The sequence below is a fragment of the Macrobrachium nipponense genome, chromosome 26 (genome assembly GCF_015104395.2).
Source record: "Macrobrachium nipponense isolate FS-2020 chromosome 26, ASM1510439v2, whole genome shotgun sequence".
NCBI classification, from domain to species: domain Eukaryota; kingdom Metazoa; phylum Arthropoda; class Malacostraca; order Decapoda; family Palaemonidae; genus Macrobrachium; species Macrobrachium nipponense.
In genome coordinates, this window is record NC_087215.1 from 35,046,700 (window position 1) to 35,072,109 (window position 25,410).

Sequence of the window (25,410 nt, forward strand, 5' to 3'; positions counted from 1 at the left end):
GTGGTTGGGGTTAATGTGAAGTAGAATTATCAGTTATGGAAGAGGAGGTGGTTGGGGTTAATGTGGAAGTAAAATGATCAGTTGTGGAAGAGGAGGTGGTTGGGGTTAATGTGGAAGTAAAATGATCAGTTATGGAAGAGGAGGTGGTTGGGGTTAATGTGGAAGTAAAATGATCAGTTTGTGAAGAGGAGTGTGGTTGGTGTTAATGTTGAAGTAAAAAATGATCATTGTGGAAGAGGAGTGGTTGGGGTTAATGTAATTAAAATGATCAGTTTGGAGAGGGAGGTGGTTGGGGTTAATGTGGAAGTAAAATTATCAGTTGTGGAAGAGGAGGTGGTTGGGGTTAATGTGGAAGGAAAATTATCAGTTGTGGAAGAGGAGGTGGTTGGGGTTAATGTGTAGTAAAATTATCCTTTATTGGAAGAGGAGGTGGTTGGGGTTAATGTGGAAGTAAAATTATCAGTTGTGGAAGAGGAGGTGGTTGGGGTTAATGTGGAAGTAAAATTATCAGTTATGGAAGAGGAGGTGGTTGGGGTTAATGTGGAAGTAAAATTATCAGTTGTGGAAGAGGAGGTGGTTGGGGTTAATGTGGAAGTAAAATGATCAGTTATGGAAGAGGAGGTGGTTGGGGTTAACTGTGGAAGTAAAATTAATCCAGTTTTATGGAAGGAGGAAGGTGAGTTGGGGTTAATGTGGAGTAAAATTTATCAGTTATGGAAGAGGAGGTGGTTGGGGTTAATGTGGAAGTAAAATTATCAGTTGTGGAAGAGGAGGTGGTTGGGGTTAATGTGGAAGTAAAATTATCAGTTATGGAAGAGGAGTGTTTGGTTACTGTGGAAGTAAAATTCAGTTTTGAGAGGAGGTGGTTTGGTGTTAAGTGGAAGTAAATTAATCAGTTATGGAAGAGGGGTGGTTGGGTTAATTGGAATAAAATTATCAGTGTGGAAGAGGTGTTGGGGTTATGCGAAGTAAAATGATCAGTTATTGAAGAGAGGTGGTTGGGGTTATGTGGAAGTAAAAATGCTCAGTTGTTGGCAGAGGAGGTGGTTGGGTTCATGTGGAAGTACATGATCAGTTTGTGAAGAGGAAGGTGTTGGGGTTAAATGTGGGAAGTAATAATCAGTTTTTGAAGTAAGGAAGGTGGTTGGGGTTAATGTGGAAGTACAATTTCATTTGTGGGAGAGGTGGTTGGGTTAATTGTTAAGTAAAATTTTAACAAATTTCCCAGTTTTGTTTTTTTTTTTGGTTTTTTTTTGGTGGGGGGAAGAGGAGGTGGTTGGGGTTAATGTGGGAAGTAAAATTTCAGTTGTGAAGAGGAAGGTGGTTTGGGTTATGTGAAGTAAAATGATCAGTTGGGGAAGAGGAGGTGGTTGGGGTTTAATTGGAATAAAATGATCAGTTTGTGGAAGATGAGGTGGTTGTGGGTCATGTGTGAAGTAAAATGATCAGTTTATGGAAGAGGAGGTGGTTGGGGTTAATGTGGACGTAAAATGATCAGTTTGTGGAAGAGAGGTGGTTGGGTTAAATGTGGAAGTAAATTGATCAGTTGTGAAAAGGAGGTGTTTGGGGTTAATGTGTATAGTGAAAGGATCGAGTTGTGGGAAGAGTAGGTGGTTGGGGTTAATGTGGAAGTAAATGATCAGTTGTGAAGAGGAGGTGTTTGGGGTTAATGTGGAAGTAAATGATCAGGTTTTATGAAGAGGAGGTGGTTGGGTTGATGTGGAAGTAAAATGATCAGTTATGGAAGAGGAAGGTGGTTGGGGTTTAAAATGTGGAAGTAAAATATCAGTTGTGGAAGAGGAGGTGGTATGGGGTTTATGTGAAAGTAAAATGATCATTTATGGAAGAGGATGGTTGGTTGGGGTTTAATGTGGAAGTAAAATTGATCAGTTTTGGAAAGAGGAGGTGGTTGGGTTAATTTGAAGTAAAATTGATCATTTGTGGAAGAGGAGGTGGTTGGGGTTAATGTTTGGAAGTAAAATGATCAGTTTGTGGAAGAGGAGGTGGTTGGGGTTAAATGTGGAAGTAAAATGATCAGTTTGTGAAGAGGAGGTGGTTGGGGTTAATGTGGAAGGTAAAATTACAATTTGTGGAAGGAGGGGTGGTTTGGGGTTTAATGTGGAAGTAAAATCTTATCAGTTATGGAAGGAAAGGAGGTGGTTGGGGTAATGTTGGAAGGGGTAAAATTATTCAAGTTGTGGAAGAGGCGGTGGTTGGGTTAATGTGGAAAAGTTTAAAATTAGCAGTTATTGGAAGATGGGAGGGTGGTTGGGGTTAATGTGGAATAAATTATCAGTGGTGGAAGAGAGGGGTTTGGGTTTAATGTGGAAGGTAAAAAATGATCGTTATGGAAGAGAGGTGGTTGGGGTTAATGTGGAAGTAAAAATTGATCAGTTATGGAAGAGGAGGTGTTGGGGTTAATGTGGAGAGTAAAATGATTCAGTTATGGAAGAGGGAAGTGGTTGGGGTTAATGTGGAAGGTAAAATGAGCATTTATTGAAGGGGTTAGGAGGTGGTTGGGTTTTAATGTGGAAAAGTTAAAAAAGTCATTGTGAAGAGGAGGTGGTTGGGGTTTAATGTGGAAGTTTAAAATGAATCAGTTTAGGAAGGGAGGGGTGGTTGGGGGTTAATTGTGGAAGTAAAATTATCAGTTATGGAAGAGGAGGTGGTTGGGGTTAATGTGGAAGTAAAATTATCAGTTATGGAAGAGGAGGTGGTTGGGGTTAATGGTGGAGGTAATTATTCAGGGTTATTGGAAGAGGAAGGTGGTTGGGGTTAATGTGGAAAAGTTAAAATTCTCAGTTATGGAAAGGAGGTGGTTGGGTTAATTGTGGAGGTAAATATCAAAGTTGTGGAGGATGGTTGGTTGGGTTAATGTGGAAGGTAAAATTATCAGTTTTTGTGGAGAGGAGTGGTTTGGGGTTAATGTGGAAGTTAAAATGATCAGTTCTGGAAGAGGAGGTGGTTGGGGGTTAATGTGAAGGTAAAATTATCAAGTTGTGAAAGCGGAAGGTGGTTGGGGTTAATGTTGTGGAAGTAAATGATTCAGTTGTGGAGAGGAGGTGGTTGGGGTTAATGTGGAAAGTAAAATGATCGTTTGTGGAAGAGGAGGTGGTTGGGGTTAATGTGGAAGTAAAATGGATCAGTTTTGTGGAAGGAAGGAGGTGGTTGGGGTTAATGGTGGAAGGTAAAAAAATGGGGGATTCATTGTGGAAGAGGTAAGGTTGGTTGGGGTTAAAATGTGAAGTAAAACATTGATTCAGTTATGGAAGAGGAGGTGGTTTGGGGTTAATTGGAAGTAAAATTGGATCAGTTATTGGAAGAGGAAGGTGGTTGGGGTTAATGGGAAGTAAAATGATCAGTTATGGAAGAGGAGTGTTGGGGTTAATTTGTGGAAGGTAAAATGATCAGTTGTGGAAGAGGTGGTTGGGGTTAATGTGGAAGTAAAATGATCAGTTTGTGGAAGAGGAGGTGTTTGGGGTTAATTTGTGGAAAGGTTAAATGATTCAGGTTCTTGGAAGAGGAGGTGGTTGGGTTAAGTGTTGGAAGTTAAAATGAGCAGTTGTGGAAGAGGAGGTGGTTGGGGTTAATGTGGACAGTAAAATGATCAGTTGTGGAAGAGGAGGTGGTTGGGTTATGTGGAAGTAAAATGATCAGTTAGTGGAAGAGGAGGTGGTTGGGTTTAATGTGAAGTAAAATGAATCAGTTATGGAATAGGAGGTGGTTGGTGTTAATGTGGAAGTAAAAATGATCGTTCTTGAAGAGGAGGTGTTGGGTTAATTGTGGAAGTAAATGATCAGTTATGGAAGAGGAGGTGGGTTGGGGTTAATGTGGAAGTAAAATGTCGTTTTTTGGAAGAGTTGGTTGGGTTAATGGTGGAAGTAAAATTATCTGTTGTGGAAGAGGAGGTGGTTGGGTTATGTGGAAGTAAAATTATCAGTTCTGAAGGAGGGTGGTTGGGGTTAATGTGGAAGTAAAATGATCAGATGTGGAAGAGGGGGTGGTTTGGGGTAATGTTGGGTAAAATGATGCAGTTGTGTAGAGGATGTGGTTGTGGTTAAGGTTGTGGGGTGGCGGTGTGGGTTACTGAGGGGTTTGTAGGTAGGTCTAGGGGGGGTGGGTGTGGTGGGGATGGGGGGCTATAGGTGTGGCGCGTGGAGGGGGTGTGTGTGACAGGGTGGGATGTCTGGAGCGGTGGGGCGGGGTGTAGTGGGTTGGTCGTGGTAGGGACTGGGGAGGGGGGGTGGGGGAGGTGTGTGAAGGTGGGGGGTTCATTCTGGTGGGAGGACATGTGTCGGATGGGAGATGGGGTGATGTTGCGTGTTGGTTGCGGGGTTTTCCGGGGTGGGGTTGGTGGCGGAGGAGGGGTTTTGTGTTGATTGGGGGGGCGAGTGTGGTTGCGGCGTAGGACGGGGGTTGGGGGGTGTTATGACGTAAAAATATCAGTTGGGAAGAAGAAGGTGGTTGGGGTGAATGTGGAAGTAAAATTATCAGTGTGGAAGAGGAAGGTGGTTGGGGTTAAATGTGGAAGTAAAATATCGTTATGAAGAGGAGGTTGGTGGGGGTTAAGGGTGGGAAGTAAAATTATCAGTTATGGAAGAGGGAGGTGGTTGGGGTTAAGTGGAAGTTAAAAGGATTCAGTTGTGGAGAGGAGGTGGTTGGGGTTTAAAAATGTGGAAGTAAATATCAGTTGTGTGAATGGAAGGAGGTGGTTGGGGTTAATGGTGGAAGGGGGGGTAAAATTATCATGGTTGGGGTTGGACGAGGAAGGTGGTTGGGAAGTGGTAAGTAAATATTAAATCAGTTATGGAAGAGGAGGTGGTTGGGGTAATGTGGAAGGTAAAATATCAGTGGTGGAGAAGGTGGTTGGGAGTTTTGAAAAAAAAAACAATTGGTTGGGGTGAAAAACCAAAATAAAGGGTTAAAATGCTCAGTTATGGGAAGAGAGGTGGTTTGGGAGGGGTTATTAATGTGGAAGTAAAATGATCAGTTGGGAAGAGGAGGTGTTTGGGTTAATATTGGAAGTAAAATGGATTCAAGTTGTGGAAGAAGGAGGTGGTTGGGGGTTGAATTGGAGTAAAATGAGGTCAGTTGTGGAAGAGGTAAGTGTGGGTTAAATGTGGAAGTTAAAATATCAAGTTGTGGTAAGAGGTGGTTTGGGGGTTATGGTGAAGTAAAAATTACCAGTTTGTTGAGGAAGGAGGTGGTTGGGTAATGGTTGGAAGTAAAAATTATCAGTTGTGGAAGAGGAGGTGGTTGGGGTTTTGTTAATGGAAGTAAAATTGGGGATTCAAGTTGTGGAAGAGGAAGGTGGTTGGGGTTACTTAAAATAAGTTAGTACTTATTGAATTTTTAATTGAATTTTACTGTTTGCCCTTTTTTTGGTAATTGGTGTAATAGGTAAGTTTGGTTTCTCATATATTAATTAAATTTTTAAAAACCTTTTGGAATTTAATTTTATATTATTAGGGGTTTTAATTTTTATCTTAAATAATATTTAATTGGCAATTTTTAGTTTTTTTCTTTTTATCCTTTTTTTGTTTTTCTTAAATAGTTTAAAAGTTAAGAAGGTCAAATTAAATATTATCATATTACTTATTTTATTTTTTTTATTTTCTTTATATGTTTGATTTATAAGTTATTTTTTGTTTTTTAATAATTAAAATTGTTGGAAGGTAAAATGGGATCAGTGTGGAAGAAGGAAGGTGTTTATTTTAGGGGTAAGGTGGAAGGTAAAAATTGGGGATAATTAGGGAAAGAGAATGGTGGTTGGGTTATAAGGGAAGTAAAATGATCTAGTTGTTGGGGAAGAGGAGGTGGTTGGGGTTTAATGTGTGGAAGTAAAATGATCAGTTGTGGAAGGGAGGTGGTTGGGGTTAAGTGGAAGTAAAATGGATCAGTCGTGGAAGAGGAGTGGTTGGGGTTTGTTGTTAATGTAGGAAGTATAAATTGGATTCAGGTTGGGGTTGGAGAGGAAGGTGGTTGGGGGTTTAATGGGAAGTAAAACTGATCAGTTATGGAAGAGGAGGTGTTGGGTTTTTAATGTGGAAGTAAATGATTCAGTTATGGAAGAGGAGGTGGTTGGGGTTTAATGTGGAAGTAATAAAATGATTCAGTTGTGGAAGAGGATGGTTGGGTGTTTTTTTTTTTTTTTTTTTTTTTTTTGGTTTTTTTATTTCTTTAATCTTTTCTTGTTTTTTTTTTTGTTTTTTTTTTCTTCTTTTAATTTTTTTTTATATTATTTTTATTCTTTTTTTTCATCTTTTCATTGGTTAATGGTAATTTTTGGTTTTTTTATTTTTTTTTTTCTTATTTGTTTGGGGTTTTTTATTAATGTGGAATGGAAAATGATCAGTTATGGAAGAGGAGGTGGTTGGGTTAAGTTTTGTTTTTTTTTTTTAATGTGGTAAGTAAAATTGATCAGTGTGGAAGAGGGAGGTGGTTGGGTTAATGTGGAAGTAAAATTGAATTCAGTTGTGGAAGAGGAGGTGGTTGGGGTTAATGTGAGGAAGTAAAAATTGATCAGTGTTGAAGAGGAGGTGGTTGGGGTTTTAAATGTGGAAGGTAAAATGGATCAAGGTTGGGGTTGGAAGAGGAAGGTTGGTTGGGTTTAATGGTGGAAAAGTTAAATACAGTTGTGGGAAGATGGAGGTGGGGTGGGGGTTAATGTGGAAGTAAAATAATCAGGTATGAAGAGGAGGTGGTTGGGGTTAATGTGGAAGTTAAAATCATAGTTGTGAAGAGGAGGTGGTTGGGGTTAATGTGGGAAGTAAATTATAAGTTATTGGAGAGGAGTGTTTTTGGGGTGGTTTTTTGTTTTTTTAATGTGGAAGTAAAAATTCAGTTGGGGAAGAGGAGGTTGGTTGGGGTATTAATGTGGAAGTAAAATGTATCAGTTATGGAAGAGGAGTTTGTTGGGGTGATTGTGGAAGTAAAATTGATCAGTATGGAAGAGGAGGTTGGTGGGGATTTTAATGTGGAACGTAAAATGATCAAGTATGGGAAGAGGAGGTGGTTGGGGTTAATGTGGAAGGTAAAATGGCATCAGGTTATTGGGGATATTGAGGAAGGGGGTTGGGTTGGTTTTTTAAGTTTTTTTTTTGTTAAAATTTTTTTTTTTGTTTCTTTTGTTATTTTATTTTTTTTCTTTAATTTTTTTTTTGTTTTTTTTTTTTTTTTTTTTTTTTTTTTTTTAATTTTTTTTTTTTTTTCTTGATTTTTTTTTTTTTTTTTGGTTTCTTTTTTTTTTTTTTTTTTTATTTTGCTTTTTTTTTTCTTTATTTATTTTTTTTTTTTATTTTTTTTTTGGTTTTTATTTTTTTTTTTTTTTTTTCTTTTTTTTTTATTTTTTTTTTTTTATTTTTTTTTTTTTTTTTTTTTTTTTTTTTTTTTTTTTTTTTTTTTTTTTTTTTTTTTTTTTTTCTATCTGTGGTTTTTTTTTTTTTTTTTTTTTTTTTTTTTTTTTTTTTTTTTTTTTTTTTTTGGCCTTTTTCTTGGGGTTTCTTTTTCTTTTTTTTTTTTAAATTCTTTTTTTTTTTTTTTTTTTTTTTTTTTTCGTTTTTTTTGTTTTTTTTTTCGTTTTTTTTTTGTTTTTTTATTTTAATTTTTTTTTTTTTTTTTTTTGTTTTTTTTTTTTTTTTTTTTTTTTTTTAATGTAAAATTTTTGTTTTTTTTTTTTTTTTTTTATTTCTTTTTTCTTTTTTTTTTCTTTTTTTTTTTTTAGTGTTTGTTTTTTTTTTTTTTTTATTTTTTTTGGTTTTCTTTTTTTTTTTTTTTTTATTTTATTATTTTAATTTTTTTTTTTTTTTTGTTTATATGTTGGAAAAGGGTTAAACTGGATCAGGTTGGGGTTGGAAGAAGGGGTGGTTGGGGTTAATGTGGAAAAAGTAAAATGTCAGTTATGGAAGAGAGGGGTGGGGTTTTCTTGTTTTTTTTTTATTATCTTTTTTTTTTTTTTTTATTTTTTAATGTGGAAGTCAAATGGAAATCAGTTATGGAAGAGGAGGTGGTGGGGTTATATGGTGGAAGGGTAAAATTACAGGGGTTTATTGGAAGAGGAAGTGGTTGGGAAGTTTTTAAAATGTGTGAAGTAACATATCAGTTAGACGGGAGGAGGTGAGTTGGGGTTAATGTGGGAGGAAAATGATCAGTTATGGAAGGAGGAGGTGGTTGGGAGTTAATGTGGAAGTAAAATGATCAGTTGTGGAAGAGGTGGTTGGGGTTAATGTGGAAGTAAAATGATCAGTTGTGGAAGAGGAGGTGGTTGGGGTTAATGTGGAAGTAAAATGATCAGTTATGGAAGAGGAGGTGGTTGGGGTTAATGTGGAAGTAAAATGATCAGTTGTGGAAGAGGAGGTGGTTGGGGTTAATGTGGGGAAGAAATGATCAGTGTTGGAAGAGGAGGTGGTTGGGTTAAGTTGAAGTAAAATGATCAGTGTGGAAGAGAGGTGGGTGGGGTGAATGTGGAAGTAAAATGATCAGTTATGAAGAGAGGGTGGTGGGGTAAATGGGAAGTAAATGAAGTTAGGAAGAGGAGGTGGTTGGGGTTAATGTGGAAGTAAAATGATCAGTTATGGAAGAGGAGGTGGTTGGGGTTAATGTGGAAGTAAAATGATCAGTTATGGAAGAGGAGGTGGTTGGGGTTAATGTGGAAGTAAAATGATCAGTTGTGGAAGAGGAGGTGGTTGGGGTTAATGTGGAAGTAAAATGATCAGTTGTGGAAGAGGAGGTGGTTGGGTATGTGGAAGTAAATGATCAGTTGTGGAAGAAAGTGGTTGGGGTTATGTGGGAAGTAAAAATGATCAGTTGTGGAAGAGGACGGTGGTTGGGGTTAATTGGAAGTTAAAATGATCAGTTGTGGAAAGAGGGAGTTGGTTGGGGTTTAATGTGAAGTAAATTATCAGTTAATGGAAGAGGAGGTGGGTGGTGGTTAAGGTGAAGTAAAATTATCAGTTATTGGAAGGGAGGTGGTTGGGGTTAATGTGGAAGTAAATATCAGTGTGGAAGAGGAGGTGGTTGGGGATTAATGTGGAAGTTAAAATATCAGTTTGGAAGAGGAGGTGGTTGGGGTTAATTGGGAAGTAAAATGATCAGTTGTGGAAGAGGAGGTGGTTGGGGTTAATGTGGAAGTAAAATGATCAGTTGTGGAAGAGGAGGTGGTTGGGGTTAATGTGGAAGTAAAATGATCAGTTATGGAAGAGGAGGTGGTTGGGGTTAATGTGGAAGTAAAATGTCATTGTGGAAGAGGTGGTTGGGGTTTAATGTGGGAAGTAAAATGGTATCAGTATGGAAGAAGGAGGTGGTGGGTTAATGGTGGAAGGTAAAATTGGGGATTCAAGTTGTGAAGAGGAGGTGGTTTGGGTTTAAATGTGAGTAACATTATCAGTTTGTGGAAGAGGAGGTGGTTGGGGTTTAATGTGGAAGTAAAAATGGATTCAGGTTGGTTGAGAAGAGGAAGGTGGGTGGGGTTAATGTGGAAGTAAATGATCCAGTTGTGGAAGAGGAGTGGTTGGGGTTTAATTGTGGAAGTAACATTATCAGTTGGTGGAAGAGGAGGTGGTTGGAGGGGTTATGTGGAAGTAAATTATCAGTTATGGAAGGAAGGTGGTTGGGGTTAATGTGGAAGGTAAATTGATTCAGGGGTTATTGGAAGAGGAAGGTGTTGGGGTTAATGTGGAAAGTTAAAATTTAGCAGTTTATGGAAGAGGAGGTGGTTGGGGTTAATGTGGAAGTAAAATGATCAGTTTGTGGAAGAGGTGGTTGGGGTTAATGTGGGAAGTACAATTGATCCGTTGTGGAAGAGTGGAGCGTGGTTGGGGTTTAATGTTGGAAGGGGTAAAATTAATTCAGTTGTGGCAAGAGGAAGGTGGTTGGGTGTTAAAATGTGGAAGTAAAATTATCAGTTGTGGAAGGAAGGAGTGGTTGGGGGGGGTTAATGTGGAAGTAAAATTATCAGTTATGGAAGAGGATGTTGTTTGGGGTTATTGGTGGAAGGTAAATTATCCGATTATGGAAGAGGAGGTGGTTGGGGTTAATGTGGAAGGTAAATTATTCAGGGGTTTGGAAGAGGAAGGTGGTTGGGGTTATAATGTGGGAAAGTTAAAATTAGCAGTTATTGAAGAGGATGTGATTGGGGTTAATTGTGGAAGGTAAAATGATCAGTTGGTGGAAGAGGAGGTTGGTTGGGTTAATGTGTAAGTAAAATGAATCAGTTATGGAAGAGGAGGTGGTTGGGGTTAATGGGAAGTAATGATCATTGGGAAGAGGAGGTGGTTGGGGTTAATGTGGAAGTAAAATGATCATTTGTGGAAGGAGGAGGTGTTTGGGGTTAATGTGGAAGTAAAATGTCAGTTGTGGAAGAGGAAGGTTGGGTTGGGGTTAAGTGGGAAGTAAAATGATCAGTTTGGAAGAGGAGGTGTTGGGGGTTAATGTTGGAAAGTAAAATGGAATCATTTTAATGGAATAGGAGGTGGGTTGGGGGTTAATGTGGAAATTAAAATGGTCAGTATGGAAGGGAAGGTGTTGGGGTTTAAAAAATGTGGAAGTAAAATTATCAGTTTTATTGGAGGAAAGGAGGTGGTTGGGGTTTAATGGTTGGAAGGGGGTAAATGTCCTTTGTGGAAGGAAGGAAAAGTTTGGGGTTAATGTCAAGTGAAATTGATCGGTTGGTTGGAAGCGGAGGTGGTTGGGGTTAACTGTGGAAGTAAAAGGATCGTTTTGGAAGAGGAGGTGGTTGGGGTTATGTGAAGTAAAATTGATCAGATTGTGGAAGAGGAGGTGGTTGGGGTTAATGTGGAAGTAAAATGATCAGTTGTGGAAGAGGAGGTGGTTGGGGTTAATGTGGAAGTAAAATTATCAGTTATGGAAGAGGAGGTGGTTGGGGTTAATGTGGAAGTAAAATTATCAGTTTTTATGGAAGAAGGTGTGGTTGGGGTTAATGTGGGAATTAAAAAATTATCAGTTTGTGGAAGAGTAGGTGTTTGGGGTTAATGTTGGAAGTAAAATTATTCAGTTGTGGAAGAGGTGTGGGTAATGTGAAGTAAAATTATCATTGTTGAAGAGGATGTGGTTGGGGTTATGTTGGAATGGTCACATTTCATTAATGGATAGGAGGTTTGGTTGGGGTTTAATGTGGAAGTAACAAAATTATCAGTTTTAGGCAGAGAGGTGGTTGGGTTTACAATGTGGAAGGTAAAATTATCAGTTGTGGAGAGGGCTTGAATGGTTGGGGTTTAATGTGGAAAGTACCATTATCAGTTATGGAAGGAAGGAGGTTGTTGTGGTTAATGGTGGAAGGTAAAATTATTCAGGGGTTATTGAGAAGAGGAAGGTGGTTGGGTTCAATGTGGCAAAAAGTACAATTATCCAGCTATGGAAGGGAGGATGGTTTGGGGTAATGTGGAAGTAAAATTATCCGTTGTGGAAGAGGAGGTTGGGGTGGGTAATGTGGAAGTAAAATTATCAGTTATGGAAGAGGAGGTGGTTGGGGTTAATGTGGAAGTAAAATTATCAGTTATGGAAGAGGAGGTGGTTGGGGTTAATGTGGAAGTAAAATTATCAGTTATGGAAGAGGAGTGGTGGGGTTAAATGTAGGGGAAGTAAAATAAAATCAGTTGTGGAAGGAGGAGGTGGTTGGGGTTAATGTGGAAGTAAAATTATTCATTTTATGGAAGAGGAAGGTGGTTTGGGGTTAATGGGGAAGTTAAAAATTATCAGTTGTGGAAGGAAGAGGTGGTTGGGGTTAATGTGGAAGTGAAAATTACACTTAAGTATTACATAAACCGCGTCGTGAACACATTGGAATATATATATATATATATATATATATATATATATATATATATATATATATATATATAAGCAGGTTGTGGGAATTTGGCACTCATTCCCATTCCAGGCGCTGAGCGAGGCACAAGATGGATGATCAGGAAGTTTTGAATTACCAGCAATATCTGGATATAATGAAAATAAGTTAGTATTTGATTAGGAAAATGTTTAGTACATATACCATATAAACTTTAAACAATATTTATTATATTACAAAAATATACATATTTACATTTAATATTAGCAGGAGATTTTACATTATAAAATATATGAAAGTACTAAAGGAATGCACATACCATTACAAGAAGTTCCCTTTTTGTTATTGTGTTAACAATAACAGAAAGGGAAACAACTTTTAATCAAAATAAAGTTTGATAGAAAATTAATCAAAATCTCAGTGCATAGTTGCAGAATTAAAGGTGTCACAAGAATTCACATGGAACGTTATTTGAGAAAACTGTTACAAGAAGTTTCCTTTTTGTTATTGTTTACACAATAACAAAAAGGAGTAATAACAGGAAAGCAAAATCTGTACTAGGAGCCGTTGTGGTAATGACACTTGAAGTACGAGGCGTATTAATCGAAGAAGCTGGACTCGTCATACAGGGAAACATTCTTTCCAGGGAACTTTCATTCACGATTTGACTAAGATTAGGTATTGTGAGAGGTGATGGCGGTGTCATGACTTGCATGGGTGTTGACGACCCAGGAAAACTTGCCCAAGGTGACAGACATTCTCCCTGAAGTAGAGCTGTTTGCTGCTGCAACAGGTGGAAAAATAGATCTGGTTTGGAAGTTTCTGGATTGAACAAGACTTTCAAAGGCACAGCCTGAGGCGTGAAGGATGTTGAAGGCTGAGGCACCACGGAAGATGTCCAAGGAACAGCAGGATGAGGCATGACATGTCTGGATGATGAAGATTCTTCCTGCAGTACCTGAAACGCATCTCTCATATGTGGGAAGAGTTTAAATGAAACTTTCAAATCTCCTTCTTTCAATGACTTCTTCAGTTTCTAAAACAAAAGCTCAAGTTCCGTCCGCAAGGAGAATTGAAGAATGGGTTAATTTCACCAGACTCTTTCAGGAGCCTCTCGAGGTACAGACTCCAGGATACCTCTCTGTGATCTAGATCATCAACCAGTTTGATGGTTTTCTGCCTGACAGATTCAGCATTATATATATATATATATATATATATATATATATATATATATATATATATATATATATATATATATATATACACATATATAAAGGCAGTCCCCAGTAACTGGCAGACTCAGTTAATGGCAATCCGGTTTTGTGGCGCTTGTCTAGCCCCATAAAATCGGTGATTTGTGGCGCCATAACAGGCCGCTTTCTGGTACCATAAGGTGCTGATAATAGAGTTATGTCACCATAACATACCTAACAGAGACGTCATTAACTGAAGCTCGGTGCCATAAGCTTCATAAATCGCTGAATTTTGGTTAATGGCGGGTTTTGCTTATCAGCACCCTGCTGAGAATGGAACCCCTGTCCCTGTCAACCCCTGTCAGGGACTGCCTATATATATTAGTCATTACACCAAAGTAATATTACCATGTAAAAGTAAAAACCAAAAAACCTTAATAACAGTAAATTATATGATATGGTTTGTATTAATTTTGTATTGTGCAAAATTGAAATTTGTGACAAACAAATTATTGTGTTCAAGATTTTATTTGTAGAAATAATGTAAATATTGTAGTTTTTAAGTTTTGAATAAAAAATAATAAAAAAATATAAAAAATAATATTTAACCTGGTCAAGGGCAACTTCTGGGGATGATGGTTACAGCCCCATCATCACCCCAAACATCAATATCGACTACGTCAAGGGCATCAGGAAGGGCACAGGCAGCAGCAGCAGTGGACTGTAGGGAAACAAAAACAGAACTTTATCAGTATATTTGGAAACAGCATACATGAAACATGAAAATATCTTATATGATATTAATAATCAGGAAAAACAGCATATGAAAGAAATACAGGGAAGAACTTACCCATTTCAAACCAAGAGTCTTTGGTTTCTTCTAACGGACAATGTATTTCCCAAAGAAGCTGAACTTTGTCGGGCTCCACTTTTCCCTGTCTGTTAGAGGCTCCACTGCTCCCTGGCTGCTCTTGGTCCTCGTCAACCGGCCATACCTCGTTTTCATGCACTTAGCCACAGGCCAAACTGCGCTCCAGTCAAGGGTGGTCTGAAGGACTGGGGCTTTTCTTCCAGAAGGCATATATTCTTCACCACTTCTTGAATTCAGCCATGCCTCTGTTGTAGAGGAAGGGGTGCTCCTGCAGCCATTTCCCCAACATCCTATCCTGGGAGTCTGACGGAAAGGACACATACGTTTTCTTCCTAAGGACTTGTTCAGATCCTTCGCCAACTCTCTTGGCATCCATCGTAGACTCTTCATTGTCACTAAGTATATCCAACTTGGAGTGCTTTTCCACGACTCACTCCTCTTCAACATCAGTTGAGGCCATTGACGAAGGAAATGAAGAATCTTCGCTGAAATAGAACCGACGGGCATCATCTGAACTGTGGCTGGGGGCGGCTACTAGGGTGGCTGTTGAAGGTGTACTTGGCTCCAAAACTGCATTCTTCCTCACCACCTTTACAACGTTTTGGAGCATGATGGTCAAACAGAGGCCACAGCAAAAGCACACAGCAAGGAAAGCACCGATGGTCACCAAAGGTCAAGCTAGAGTGTTGACCCGATGTCTAGGATGCTGCCTTTTGTAGTTGGAAACGCATGTGACACAATGTGGCTACTGCTCACCCCCTCTGCGCAACATGAGTGGTTGCCAAGTATGTCACGTACTTTGTAATGAACACTGTACAGCGAAATTGCTAATCATGTCTGCCGTAATCACATTACGTGAACTGAAAGAGCACTAAGAGACTCTTGTACATCCGCAGTCTTGTGCAGTTCGGCATGACATGGAGACTTTTGACAGTTGTGGCTTGACTGCAAACTACTAAGTGCAGCAGCTATTTATCGCAGTCACTCAGAGGATGTCGTGAAACTCGGTAACAGTGTGAGGAAACATGGAGACGTGATTGTAATTTGTTCGTAATTCTGTCGTAATATGGCTTTTATGACGGTAGCGGGCTCGATTCACTGATGTCTGATCAAGCCTCTAACGTTAACACTTGTGAGGAATGGTGCTCAAAAGTTTGTTTATTTTACATAGTAATCTACTTTACTATATACTAATTGTGGATTTTTATGACACATTATTATTATTAATATTATACCGAAGATGAGCCATATTCATATGGAACAAGTCCCCAGGGCCCACTGACTTGAAGAAATTCAAGCTTCCAAAGAATCTGGTGTTCATTTGTAAGAATTAACAGAAAGGAATAACATGTAAAATAATAAAATGAGAGGAAGTAACCTTCCCCTCCCCCCAAAAAATATACCTATAAGAATAAAGTAAATTGCAAAAAGAAAAAAATATAGACGTACTCTGATGACAAACTCACCACATGATACCATGTTCACACTGAGTCAGTTTCTGAGCTTTTGCAGATATTTCCTCACTGACGTCACCCTCTGGTTTTATGTCTTCTGGTAACTGGATCCACACTTTCACAGTGAATCCGGCGAGGGAGTCCACGAGTTTGTGATGTCCCTTTTCACCCAGGGAGCACCGAGGAAAGGAGAGGGCGGGGAAAGATCTGTGTTGGGGGAATATAAGAAGAAATGCGATGAAATTTATGTTCTCTGGCCAAGCATTGGAATATTTAAGTAGTAATTTTTATTTATTTCCATTATACCACTTTCTTGTGATTTGTTCATAAATACGTAAGGTCCAGCAATAAAAATGGGTTTAGTAAATGGCATATGAATTGAATGAATGTATATATGGATTTAGTATATGTTATAAAATTGAATAAATAAAACAATGTTTAGATTCAATACATTGTGCACATGCATGCATGCATACATACACACATACACACACACATATTATATATATATATATATATATATATATATATATATTAGCATTAAAGTACAAATGTCTTCTATACATCCTCGGAATGAATATGTATCTTCATATATGTTAACCGAAGGGAACCTTTTAATTGGTAATAAGTTCGCCGTCCCATGGTCTCGAACCACGGAATGAGAACTTAGGACTGCAGTGATACACCTGAAAACACACACCCATCAGAGGAGGTATAAGTTGATGCTGATTCCCACCTACAAATCACTATCGAACTCAGGTATTTGTAATTAGAATCGATATCAACATACCTGTACCATGTGAACCGTGTAGTGCATTTGTCGCACATAGCCATGTTATGAAATGAATTTGATCACATTACCTGATTCATTGTTATGCATGATTGTAGAATGGGGGATTTACCTGTCTTTTTCCTGCGGTCGGAGCCCACAAAGGATCTTTGGGACCTTTTCAACTTCCTCTTCGCTCTGGATATCACTGATGTACAAGGAGACACCTTGAATACCTTCTGGAATTGGGCAAAGCACTTCGATGTTGACACTGATGCAGATCCCTTGATGGGGAGACATAGAATGAACTTGAAGGAAATGGTGTGTCATGGATCAGCTGGTATGAATGTATCAAATGGAAACTACATCAAGGATTGATGTCTGTACTGAAAGTTTGTGACTACGGGAAAATAGGGGAAGAGACTGAGTTGAGTTGAGTTGAACATAGAATTTACGCCAAAGGCCAAGCTCTGGAACCTATGAGGTCATTCAGCGCTGTAATGGAAATTGACAGTATAAGGTTTGAGAGGTGTAACAGGAGGAAAACCTCACAGCAGTTACACTATGAATTAAGTATTAGGAGAGGGTGGAAAGTAAGATGAAGAAAGATAATATGAAAGGAGTTACAGTAAAAAGAACGAAAGTGGTTGCAGCTAGGAGCCAAAGGCACGCTGCAAAGAACCTTAAGTAATGCCTACAGTGCACTGCGTGAGGTCCACTGACGGCACTACTCTCCCCCCCCCCCCCCCCACACCCTATGGGAGGGGCAGAGACTGATCACTGTAGAGACTTCTATGAAGTGGAAGATTGAAAATTCTCGTAAAAGTGACTGCTGAAGGAACGAGGAGGGCAGCTAAAAGGTCAAGGAAAATGAAGGACAACAGGAGCCGATAGGATTACAGGCGAGATGCTGTGGTACAGTTATGATGGCATGACTGGGTGGATGACCAGGGCTTGTAAGGTATATCTGGATGAGGGAAATGTTCTGAGCTGAGTGAGTGGGTGAGAGGAGTGATTGTTCCACTGCATATAGGTTAAGGTGACAGAGCCAACTTGAAGAATCATATGGACATAACATTTTGGTTGAAGTTTCCTTCCAAGTAACAAGTGCAAAAGAAAGCAGAAATGACCTGAGAAGGAGAGGTAATATTTGTTCCATCAAGGAAATGTATAAGGTCTTGGTTTGGTTTTGAACTCACTTAATTCTGTCAGCTTTGCTGTCATTGCTAGAGAGGCCAGTAATGTGTTCATGGCGTCCTTGTTGGGCAGCCTTATGAAGAGGGTTTTCATAGTCGGAGGCACCTGGAACTTTGAACTCCAAATGCCCACATACCTCTTGCAGCTATTCAAAAGGGAAGAGATAATGTCATTAATATTATAACTGATGATGAGGAATAGATGGAAAATATGAGGAAAAGTGAACTGATCCCAAATGATGTTTTTCTACATGTAATCTAATGAAGGACTAATGATCACACTGATGCTGATCATTATAAAAGAAATGCTGATGATGAGACACAACCATCAAGTGGATGAATATGGAAATGACGGAGACTTAAACTCTTTCAATGCATGAAGGACTTGGATGGTGAAAAGATCACACTGAGAGGAAGATAGAGGGAGAGGAGATGGAGAGGAGGAACTGAAAACAGAAAATAGAGAGATGGTGAAATCAGTTTCTGGTGGCTATGAAGAGGATTCTTCCTGGTTCAAATTTTGATTTTTTCAGATTCAGTGCTGATCCTCATTTCTTTATAAAAAGGCCACCTGACACCCACCTCATCCCCTGCCCCAACATATATCCAGCAACCCTCCTGTAACACTGCTCTTTCTCCAGTACTTAATTAGTCACACAAATGCAAAGGCTTACATACATATGTATTTGTAATGAAACTTACTTTGAGAGGAGAATTTGAATGGCACCTTCTTGCGATTCAGTTATTTCGGAAGGAACTCCTTTGAAAAGATCCATGAGGATAGTTTGGTTGACTTGGAACTCTAGTTTTTCTATATTTTTTGCAAGTTCTTCTAGAGAAGAGGGAGTCTCCTTTAGATCTATCATGAAGGGGATCTTATCTCTGTTTGCAACAGGGGTATCCAATGCTTTTAGGAGTGCACAGTAGGCATCAAACGAGAAGTCCGAAATGTCAATTTTGCTCTGGAATATGTTATATCTCTCGACAATCCACTTCGCAGTGAAGTCATCGCACTTGAGGTTGTGCATGACTTTCAGCCAAGAGTCCCTGTCACTTAACCCTGACTGCTGCAAGAGATTCAGTACCTCCTTTTTGATTGGCTGTGCCACTGTCACATTTTCACAAACATGGAAAATACTAAGGGTCTGTATGAGCAAGTTTTGATATTTGACATAAGATTCAGGGGGTGAACCATCGTGGAGCTCGTTGAAGATTTTGCCAACTATCTTCTTTTCTCTTCTTTTTGATTTTGTCACCTTTGTATAGATGTTGTAAGCACCCATGAACTCTTGGTTTCCTTTATGAGGGAAACTGTATCGGAAGTCTTTTGAAGTAGTCACTTTTTTGAGAAAAGCACCAGCCAGCTCTTCGACTGGCACTTCCAAATGCTCACAGAGTTGGGCTATGTTGTTATAGGCTAACTTAGGAAGATAGATGTCGTCATTCTTTAACCCCAAAAGGGACTGCCAGCTTAGCTGTTGAAGAAACTTTTCAGTCTTGGATTGCCGTTCACTTTCTTTTAAGGCACACGTGCCCTTGTACCTGCCCAAACGCTCCTCTAATTTTGAACGGCACAAGGCTAAAATTTGCCAGTACAGCTCAGCCTCAGTTGTAATTCCATTCACTACTTCTGGCTCAAGCATCCAAAGAATTGTAACAAGGGAGAGATTATAGGGGAGTTTCCACACCTCACTCATTATGTGCTCAGTTTTCTTGAGGTATGCCAACAGTCCGTGAAGCCCTTGCAAAGGTTTAGACTTCTGAGATAGACCACGGAAGTATTTACTCACAAATTCTGCCCTTTTGCAGGCTTCGATACCTACCAGCCAAATGTGAACAGCATTTACATTGTCGGATTTCAGTTGATCACTTAATTGCTTCTCAGCTTCAGGTCTGGTCGTGATAATAACAGTCAAGTTCTTGTGGCATTTTGCCAGTTGCAGAATGTCTTTGAACAGACTGAATGAACTGGAGTTGACCTCATCGAATCCATCCAAGACAACCAAGTTTTTCAGACCTAGGGCTACCTTGACAAGGTCTTTGTTGTTGAAACACTGATGAACATCACCTAATAAATGCTGCAAAAGCTCCACAAAACTCTCAATTCGATCTCTGAACTCTGCGTATAACAGCAGGTCGAAAGAATCGAGGCCTTTAATGTACCCAGCCTCCTGAACCCAGTCAGAGGTAATCTTTTTTACTATTGTGGTTTTGCCCACTCCTGCGTAGCCCTTGAGCAATATAAATCCTTTAGGATCAGTGTTAGATGCAATGGCTATGATGTCTTTCAGTGAAACTTTCACTCTTTGTTCATCCTCCTCCAAGAGCATCCCTGTGAATATATCCTTCACCGCAACTTCTGTTCCCTTCGGCTCTTCTAAGATCAGAAACAGAGGGTTGAAGGTCGTGAGTCTCTTCAGATGGCTTACCAACACTGGCTTACCTTCCTTTTTCACATATTCCTTCAGTTCGTGAAACAGCGATTCTTTCTCGAACTCGGCAACGGTCGCTGGAGAAAAGGTTGCGTCTCTGATTTCATTGAGCTTCTCAGTGAATTCCTCTATGCGTGTCTCAATTTCCCCTTGGCTGACGTGACTACACGTTTGACCCACACTCTCAAGGACCTTTTCAACGAGTTTACGAATTTCGTTCGCTTTGAGAATGAAATCTTCCTTCAAAAGTTGGGTCTGTTCGTGAGCCAGTGTGTTTCTTATATTCTTCAGAGCTGTGATAAGGCATTCCGGCTCTTTCCCACTGCTTGATGACCAATCCTGGTGATCATCTTCGGCCAACCCTTCACAATATTTCAGGAGGAGACTGATTAAAGTGATGTCCCACTCCTCAATTTTCCTATACTTCTGAATGGCATCGGTTTGGTGTGGGGTGAGCTTTTTCTTGAGCTTATTGATCTTCTTCTCCTCGGCTCTCTTTACATTTGTCAAGTAACTTATGAAGTCGTGTTGAGTCTGGTCCCAGTCCAGGGTAACCCAGCTGAGAATCTGCCTCATGGCAGGACAAATGACCTCGTTGAGCATATTCACCAGGAGGCAGGAACGCTTGAAGGAATCGTCTATGACTGGTGTAGGATCCATCCTGCCAAAGGCTGAGGAGAAAAGGAATAACGTAAAGATGAGCCTTCCTTTTTATGTTGGAAATCGTAAACAAGTATTCCACAGTCAAAATGTCGTGGCCACTGCTAATTAAAGGCTCAAGACAAAATTTAGGATCTTTGCACTGGGTAAAAGTCAAGTTGGTTCACAGAATATTTTAGCAAATGTATAAAGTAAAAAAAAATAGGTACCATGATTATATAACAGTACACTGATATGGCTGGATTCATGCTTTTGCTATTTTGAAGATAATGATACAGATTTACTTTTAAACAGTGTATATATATATATATATATATATATTATATATATATATATAGATATATATTTATAATATATATATATATATATATAATATATACATATATATATATATATATATATATATATATATATATATATCTATATATATATCTATATATATATATATATATGTGTGTGTGTGTGTGTGTGTGTGTGTGTGTGTGTGTGTAAGTGATTACATAATACAAATATGGAATGTTATTCCATATATATAAAAGACTAAAACTAAAGAGGTCAACCAGATTGCTTGCAGGAATGTGATCAGACCAGAGACGCTAAGATGACGTATACCATAAAGTAGGCTAAGGTGACGTGCCGTCACCTGTGGTCATTCATTTGTTTTGAAACATTAGTCCAAGCTCCCTGCTTGAGACAACTACCGCGACCTATAATTCAAACGGCCTACTTGATCTGTAGTGTGTCTCATTGTATGTATGTTCATATGTTCGAGCTACTGTCAGCTTCCTTTATGACTTGTAACCGAGATGGTAGTCAGAACAGAATAGAAATAGCCATCATCATTGGCAGAAGCGATCAAGCCATTGTCATTAGAAGACCTGTACAAATCCTATCTGATTTTCATCATGTAATCTCAGAGAATATAAGTATTTTTTTATACTTCGTGTTTTCTACTAGAACCTCACATCATTGCCGAATCATCATGAGATTAACACATCGTCGTCATAACCAAAGAAGATAATACCGACTTCGTAAGTGATCTACAAACCCCATGACACTCCAATGAGTATGGAAGTGCATAACCAACCGACTTAGCGTAAGATTATCGCAAGTCCAACATTACCTCATAGGGCGCCTTATTATACAAGGCAACAGCCCTAATATTGGTGGCAGAATCCGAAAAGAAATCTTCAACGTCTTCCGAAGAATAACGAACAATGTATCATCAGAAGTCAACGACGACGAAAGCAACAGATTCTTCAAGCAACTTAGTATCATTGTTTAGTGAGCGACTTCAGAAAACAACAGGAACTCATGTAATCTCAGAGAATATAAGTATTTTTTTATACTTCGTGTTTTCTACTAGAACCTCACATCATTGCCGAATCATCGTTTAGTGAGCAACTTCAGAAAACAACAGGAACTCTACAACGTCTTCCGAAGAAAAACCAGAATAATGAATAATGTATCATCAGAAGTCAACGACGACGAAAGCAACAGATTCTTAAGCAACTTAGTATCATCGTTTAGTGAGCGACTTCAGAAAACAACAAGAACTCTTCAACGTCTTCCGAAGAATAATGAATAACGTATCATATCAGAAATCAACGACGACGAAAGCAAGAGATTCTTCAAGCAACTTAGTATCATCGTTTAGTGAGCGATTTCAGAAGTACATAACTTCAAGAAACAAACCCGACGTGTCTTCTTCCTACTGCAACGCAAGCTTCGTCTCTCATTAGAATCATCCAAGAAAACATCGTTTTATTGAGCGTTTCTAGCACTTCAAGAAATAAACCGGACGCATCTGCAGCATCGGATCTTCAAGGGCTTGAATCATCCAAACAACGCGCACGGGGGAAACTCAAGCCAAACCAGGTCATCCGCTAAACAGAAGGAGGGCCAAGGCCGTGTGTCGTTATCGGAACACCGTGACTTCCCACAAAAGCAAGCTAAGTACAATCTTTTTATTCATTTGGAGTAACTTTGAGCGTTTCCTTTGCAGGTCAAATTTCGTTATTCCTGTGGCTGAAGTTATGAGACATTCTTAATCTTACTTTTTTACAGAAATTATCAACATCATTGGGATGTCGCTACTGCAAGTTTTTATCTTTAAGTTTCTGTTTCCAGAAGTTCTACTGAAATATCATAATCATATTTATCATTTTGGGTGATTATTAATACTTTACGTAACAAATCATATTAAACAGTGAATATGCGTTTACGCAGTGGACGTCTGTATTTATACAGATGCATGGATAGGGTAGTTAGGCACCGTAGTGATAAAAAAACACACAAAAACAAGTGGAACACCCGTACAAATCTGGATAAATTAGAGGTAACACTATTTTGGGTCAAACAATAAAAGCTCCTGTGCAAGGTCCCGATCGCAGTTTTAGCCTTGAGTTTTTTTTTGAGTTATATGCGTAAAATATCGAACCTCAATGACTCAACTTAACTTTAAAAATACGGCTGGATTGCAAGGAATAACATGTCTATAAAAAACTTTCATTAGGCTAAATGCGCTGACCAGGATCCCTCACTATTTCAAATTTTAGCAAAGAATGAAGTAAACAACAGCAAGTACAAACAGTTAATATTGAATGCAGTAGAGATAACTTGTCTTAATAGTAATCGCTCAATTCCTAATAGTTCGTCCTTCATACGTTGTTTGCTTTATGCGTAACCAACAACAGAATGCTAAAAACACACAATACGTTGCCGATGGTAAACAGTAGCCCTAAATATCAGAATCAAACAAATCATGCTTATGCAAACTTGGTTACTGTGTCATCTAGTCAGACGGTCATGGTCAGTTAAATCTGCCGAGTGTTCAAAGCATAGCACATTCCACACAATAAGCGACTCTAGCAGAGCGGGAAAAAGCGATGTTGGATCATTTATGCCATACCTTTTTTTTATGCCAATGCCTTTTTTTTTCCTATGAATCACACGACCGTATCAAGTAATCAGAGCAGGTTTTCGTAATTTTAATACATCAAGTTATTATAAATACTGGTGGATTAAGCCCGACTGTACGCGCCGTAAAAATTAGAATATCTTGTTATTATTCCTTTAGTCCACGTAATATCCTGTATTTACGGACTCACCATCTGTTGTTCGAACTTCCCTATTGAGAAGTCTGGATAAGCGAGCGCTTACAGATACCTCTATAGTTATAAAAAACATTGATCTGTATCTAGCGTAATTGTAAGATATCCATCTAGGGGTATACAAAATATTATCTTACCTCCTGCAAAATAAGGCGTGTTTATCAAAGGAAAATTCTATAAACCTTCAAACATATTCAAATCCGTTTGAACAAAAAGAGACAGTTAATCAAATAATAACTTATATAGAGGAACCCATCATTTGTCTCATAAATTGCGATATTGTTCAACGACCCAACAGAATTCTCCCACAACCGCAGTCGCAGTTGGCACGCAAAATCTCGAGAGGCATGCACCCTCGAATGTCTTAGTGCGTGTAAAAAGACTTTGCTGGGATCTGAAATTTTAATCCTTCCCAACACTCTGAAATATAACGATTTCCGTGAACAAAGCCCTAGACACGGTTGACTCGCAACAACAAGTTGACACAAAAAACCTATACATATCGTGGATACGGAAGTTATAAATATTGCATTTTTTATTGTTGCTAATTTTTAATCGCCAGTCGTAGATGAATCTCTCTTATACTCTATCTAAAGTAATATCCGTGAAGTCATTCAAGCAGAGGTGATTCAGCAGAAATTTTTTTTATCTTTTATTTGAATACCAGGATGTTTCTCCACTAGCGAGTGAACTCTAGGGAAAAACGGATGACATTGAAAACAAAATACGGTCTAAGGACAAACATAAAGCTATTTACGTACCTTCATATAGACTCCCAATGAAATTTCAAAATAGAGATAAATGACGAAGTTGAAAAATGTTAGTAATAGGAGTCATTAGGAAATCAAATAGCCCATATAATTTTTCCCTCAAAAGTCATGCCATGAAAGATCGGACTTGGCGTATCTGCGTATATTTCTGTCGCTTAAACGAGGAAACGACACCCGATCGTCTTCCAATGCCATGTACCGACGCTATCTTATCTCTGTTAAGTTAGAATAAATTTTTCACCAGCTTGGACTTACTTAAAGGCTTTTACCAGATACCATTACCTAAGCGATTGTACCCCATACACCGTTTTCAGCACACTCAGGGGACATTATCAATTTTTACGTATGCCTCCGGATTACGTTGTGCCCCAATTACAATATAGTGTTTGGAGACTTTTAGGGGATACCCAACATGCCTATTGATTGGTCTTGTAATCTTTTCTAATACCTTAGAAGTACATTCACATAAACTAGAGCTAGTGCTACGGAGACAAAGACAAATAATCTCAGAGTAAAATATCTAAATGTGAGTTTTAAAAAACCGAACATGTTTATCTAGGTTTTATGTGTCTAGTCAAGGTCTTAAAGTAGTCCATGGTAAGGTGTCGGCTATTCATAACTTCCGGTACCTATTAACATAAAAAGGGGATACAGCACTTTTGCGCTGTAGTGGGTATTACAATCGTATGTAAATATGTAACTCTTCAATCATGACAGCTCCTTTAACAGATCTTACGAAGAAGGGCGTAGATTTATTATGGTCTGAAAAGCATCAACAGGTGTTCGATATCTTAAAAGCGGAATAATGCAGCTCACCTAACTTTAAAAATCCCTGATTTAAATAAGGAATTTTTTTTTTTTTATTGCAACAGACGCCTCAGACCAAGGGGTAAGAGGGGTACTACTTCAGCAATATGATAAACAGTTCTTTCCTATAGCTTTTTATTCATGTAAACTAAAGCCCTCTGAAAGTAAATATGCAGTAATAGGCAAGGAAGGGCTAGGTATCATTAACTCACTAGTACATTTTAAGTTCAAAATCTACGGCGATCCTGATAAAATCCTTACTGACCATAAAGTCCCATACCGAGTTTTTTCAAAGGCTTTAATCACAGTCCCAAAGGAACTCATTGGCATAATGATCAT

General features: G+C 38.7%; 1 protein-coding gene across 4 annotated transcripts in view; it reads right to left on the minus strand.

Moving 5' to 3' along the window:
* The window catches only part of LOC135200180 (uncharacterized), a 41,156-nt gene that overhangs the window by 3,221 nt on the left and 12,525 nt on the right, over positions 1 to 25,410 (minus strand). For 2 of the 4 annotated variants that reach the window (XM_064228543.1, XM_064228546.1), the window contains exons 2-5: positions 17,992 to 20,392; positions 17,293 to 17,435; positions 16,227 to 16,377; positions 15,337 to 15,531 (exon numbers count right to left, since the gene is read on the minus strand). In XM_064228543.1, coding sequence (XP_064084613.1) covers positions 15,337 to 15,531; positions 16,227 to 16,377; positions 17,293 to 17,435; positions 17,992 to 20,381 — 2,879 coding nt within the window. In that variant the 5' untranslated portion in view covers positions 20,382 to 20,392. Of the gene's footprint in view, positions 1 to 12,184; positions 12,762 to 13,108; positions 13,721 to 15,336; positions 15,532 to 16,226; positions 16,378 to 17,292; positions 17,436 to 17,991; positions 20,393 to 25,410 lie in introns of those variants that run through there. The other 2 variants (XR_010311221.1, XM_064228545.1) reach the window with 2 other exon arrangements.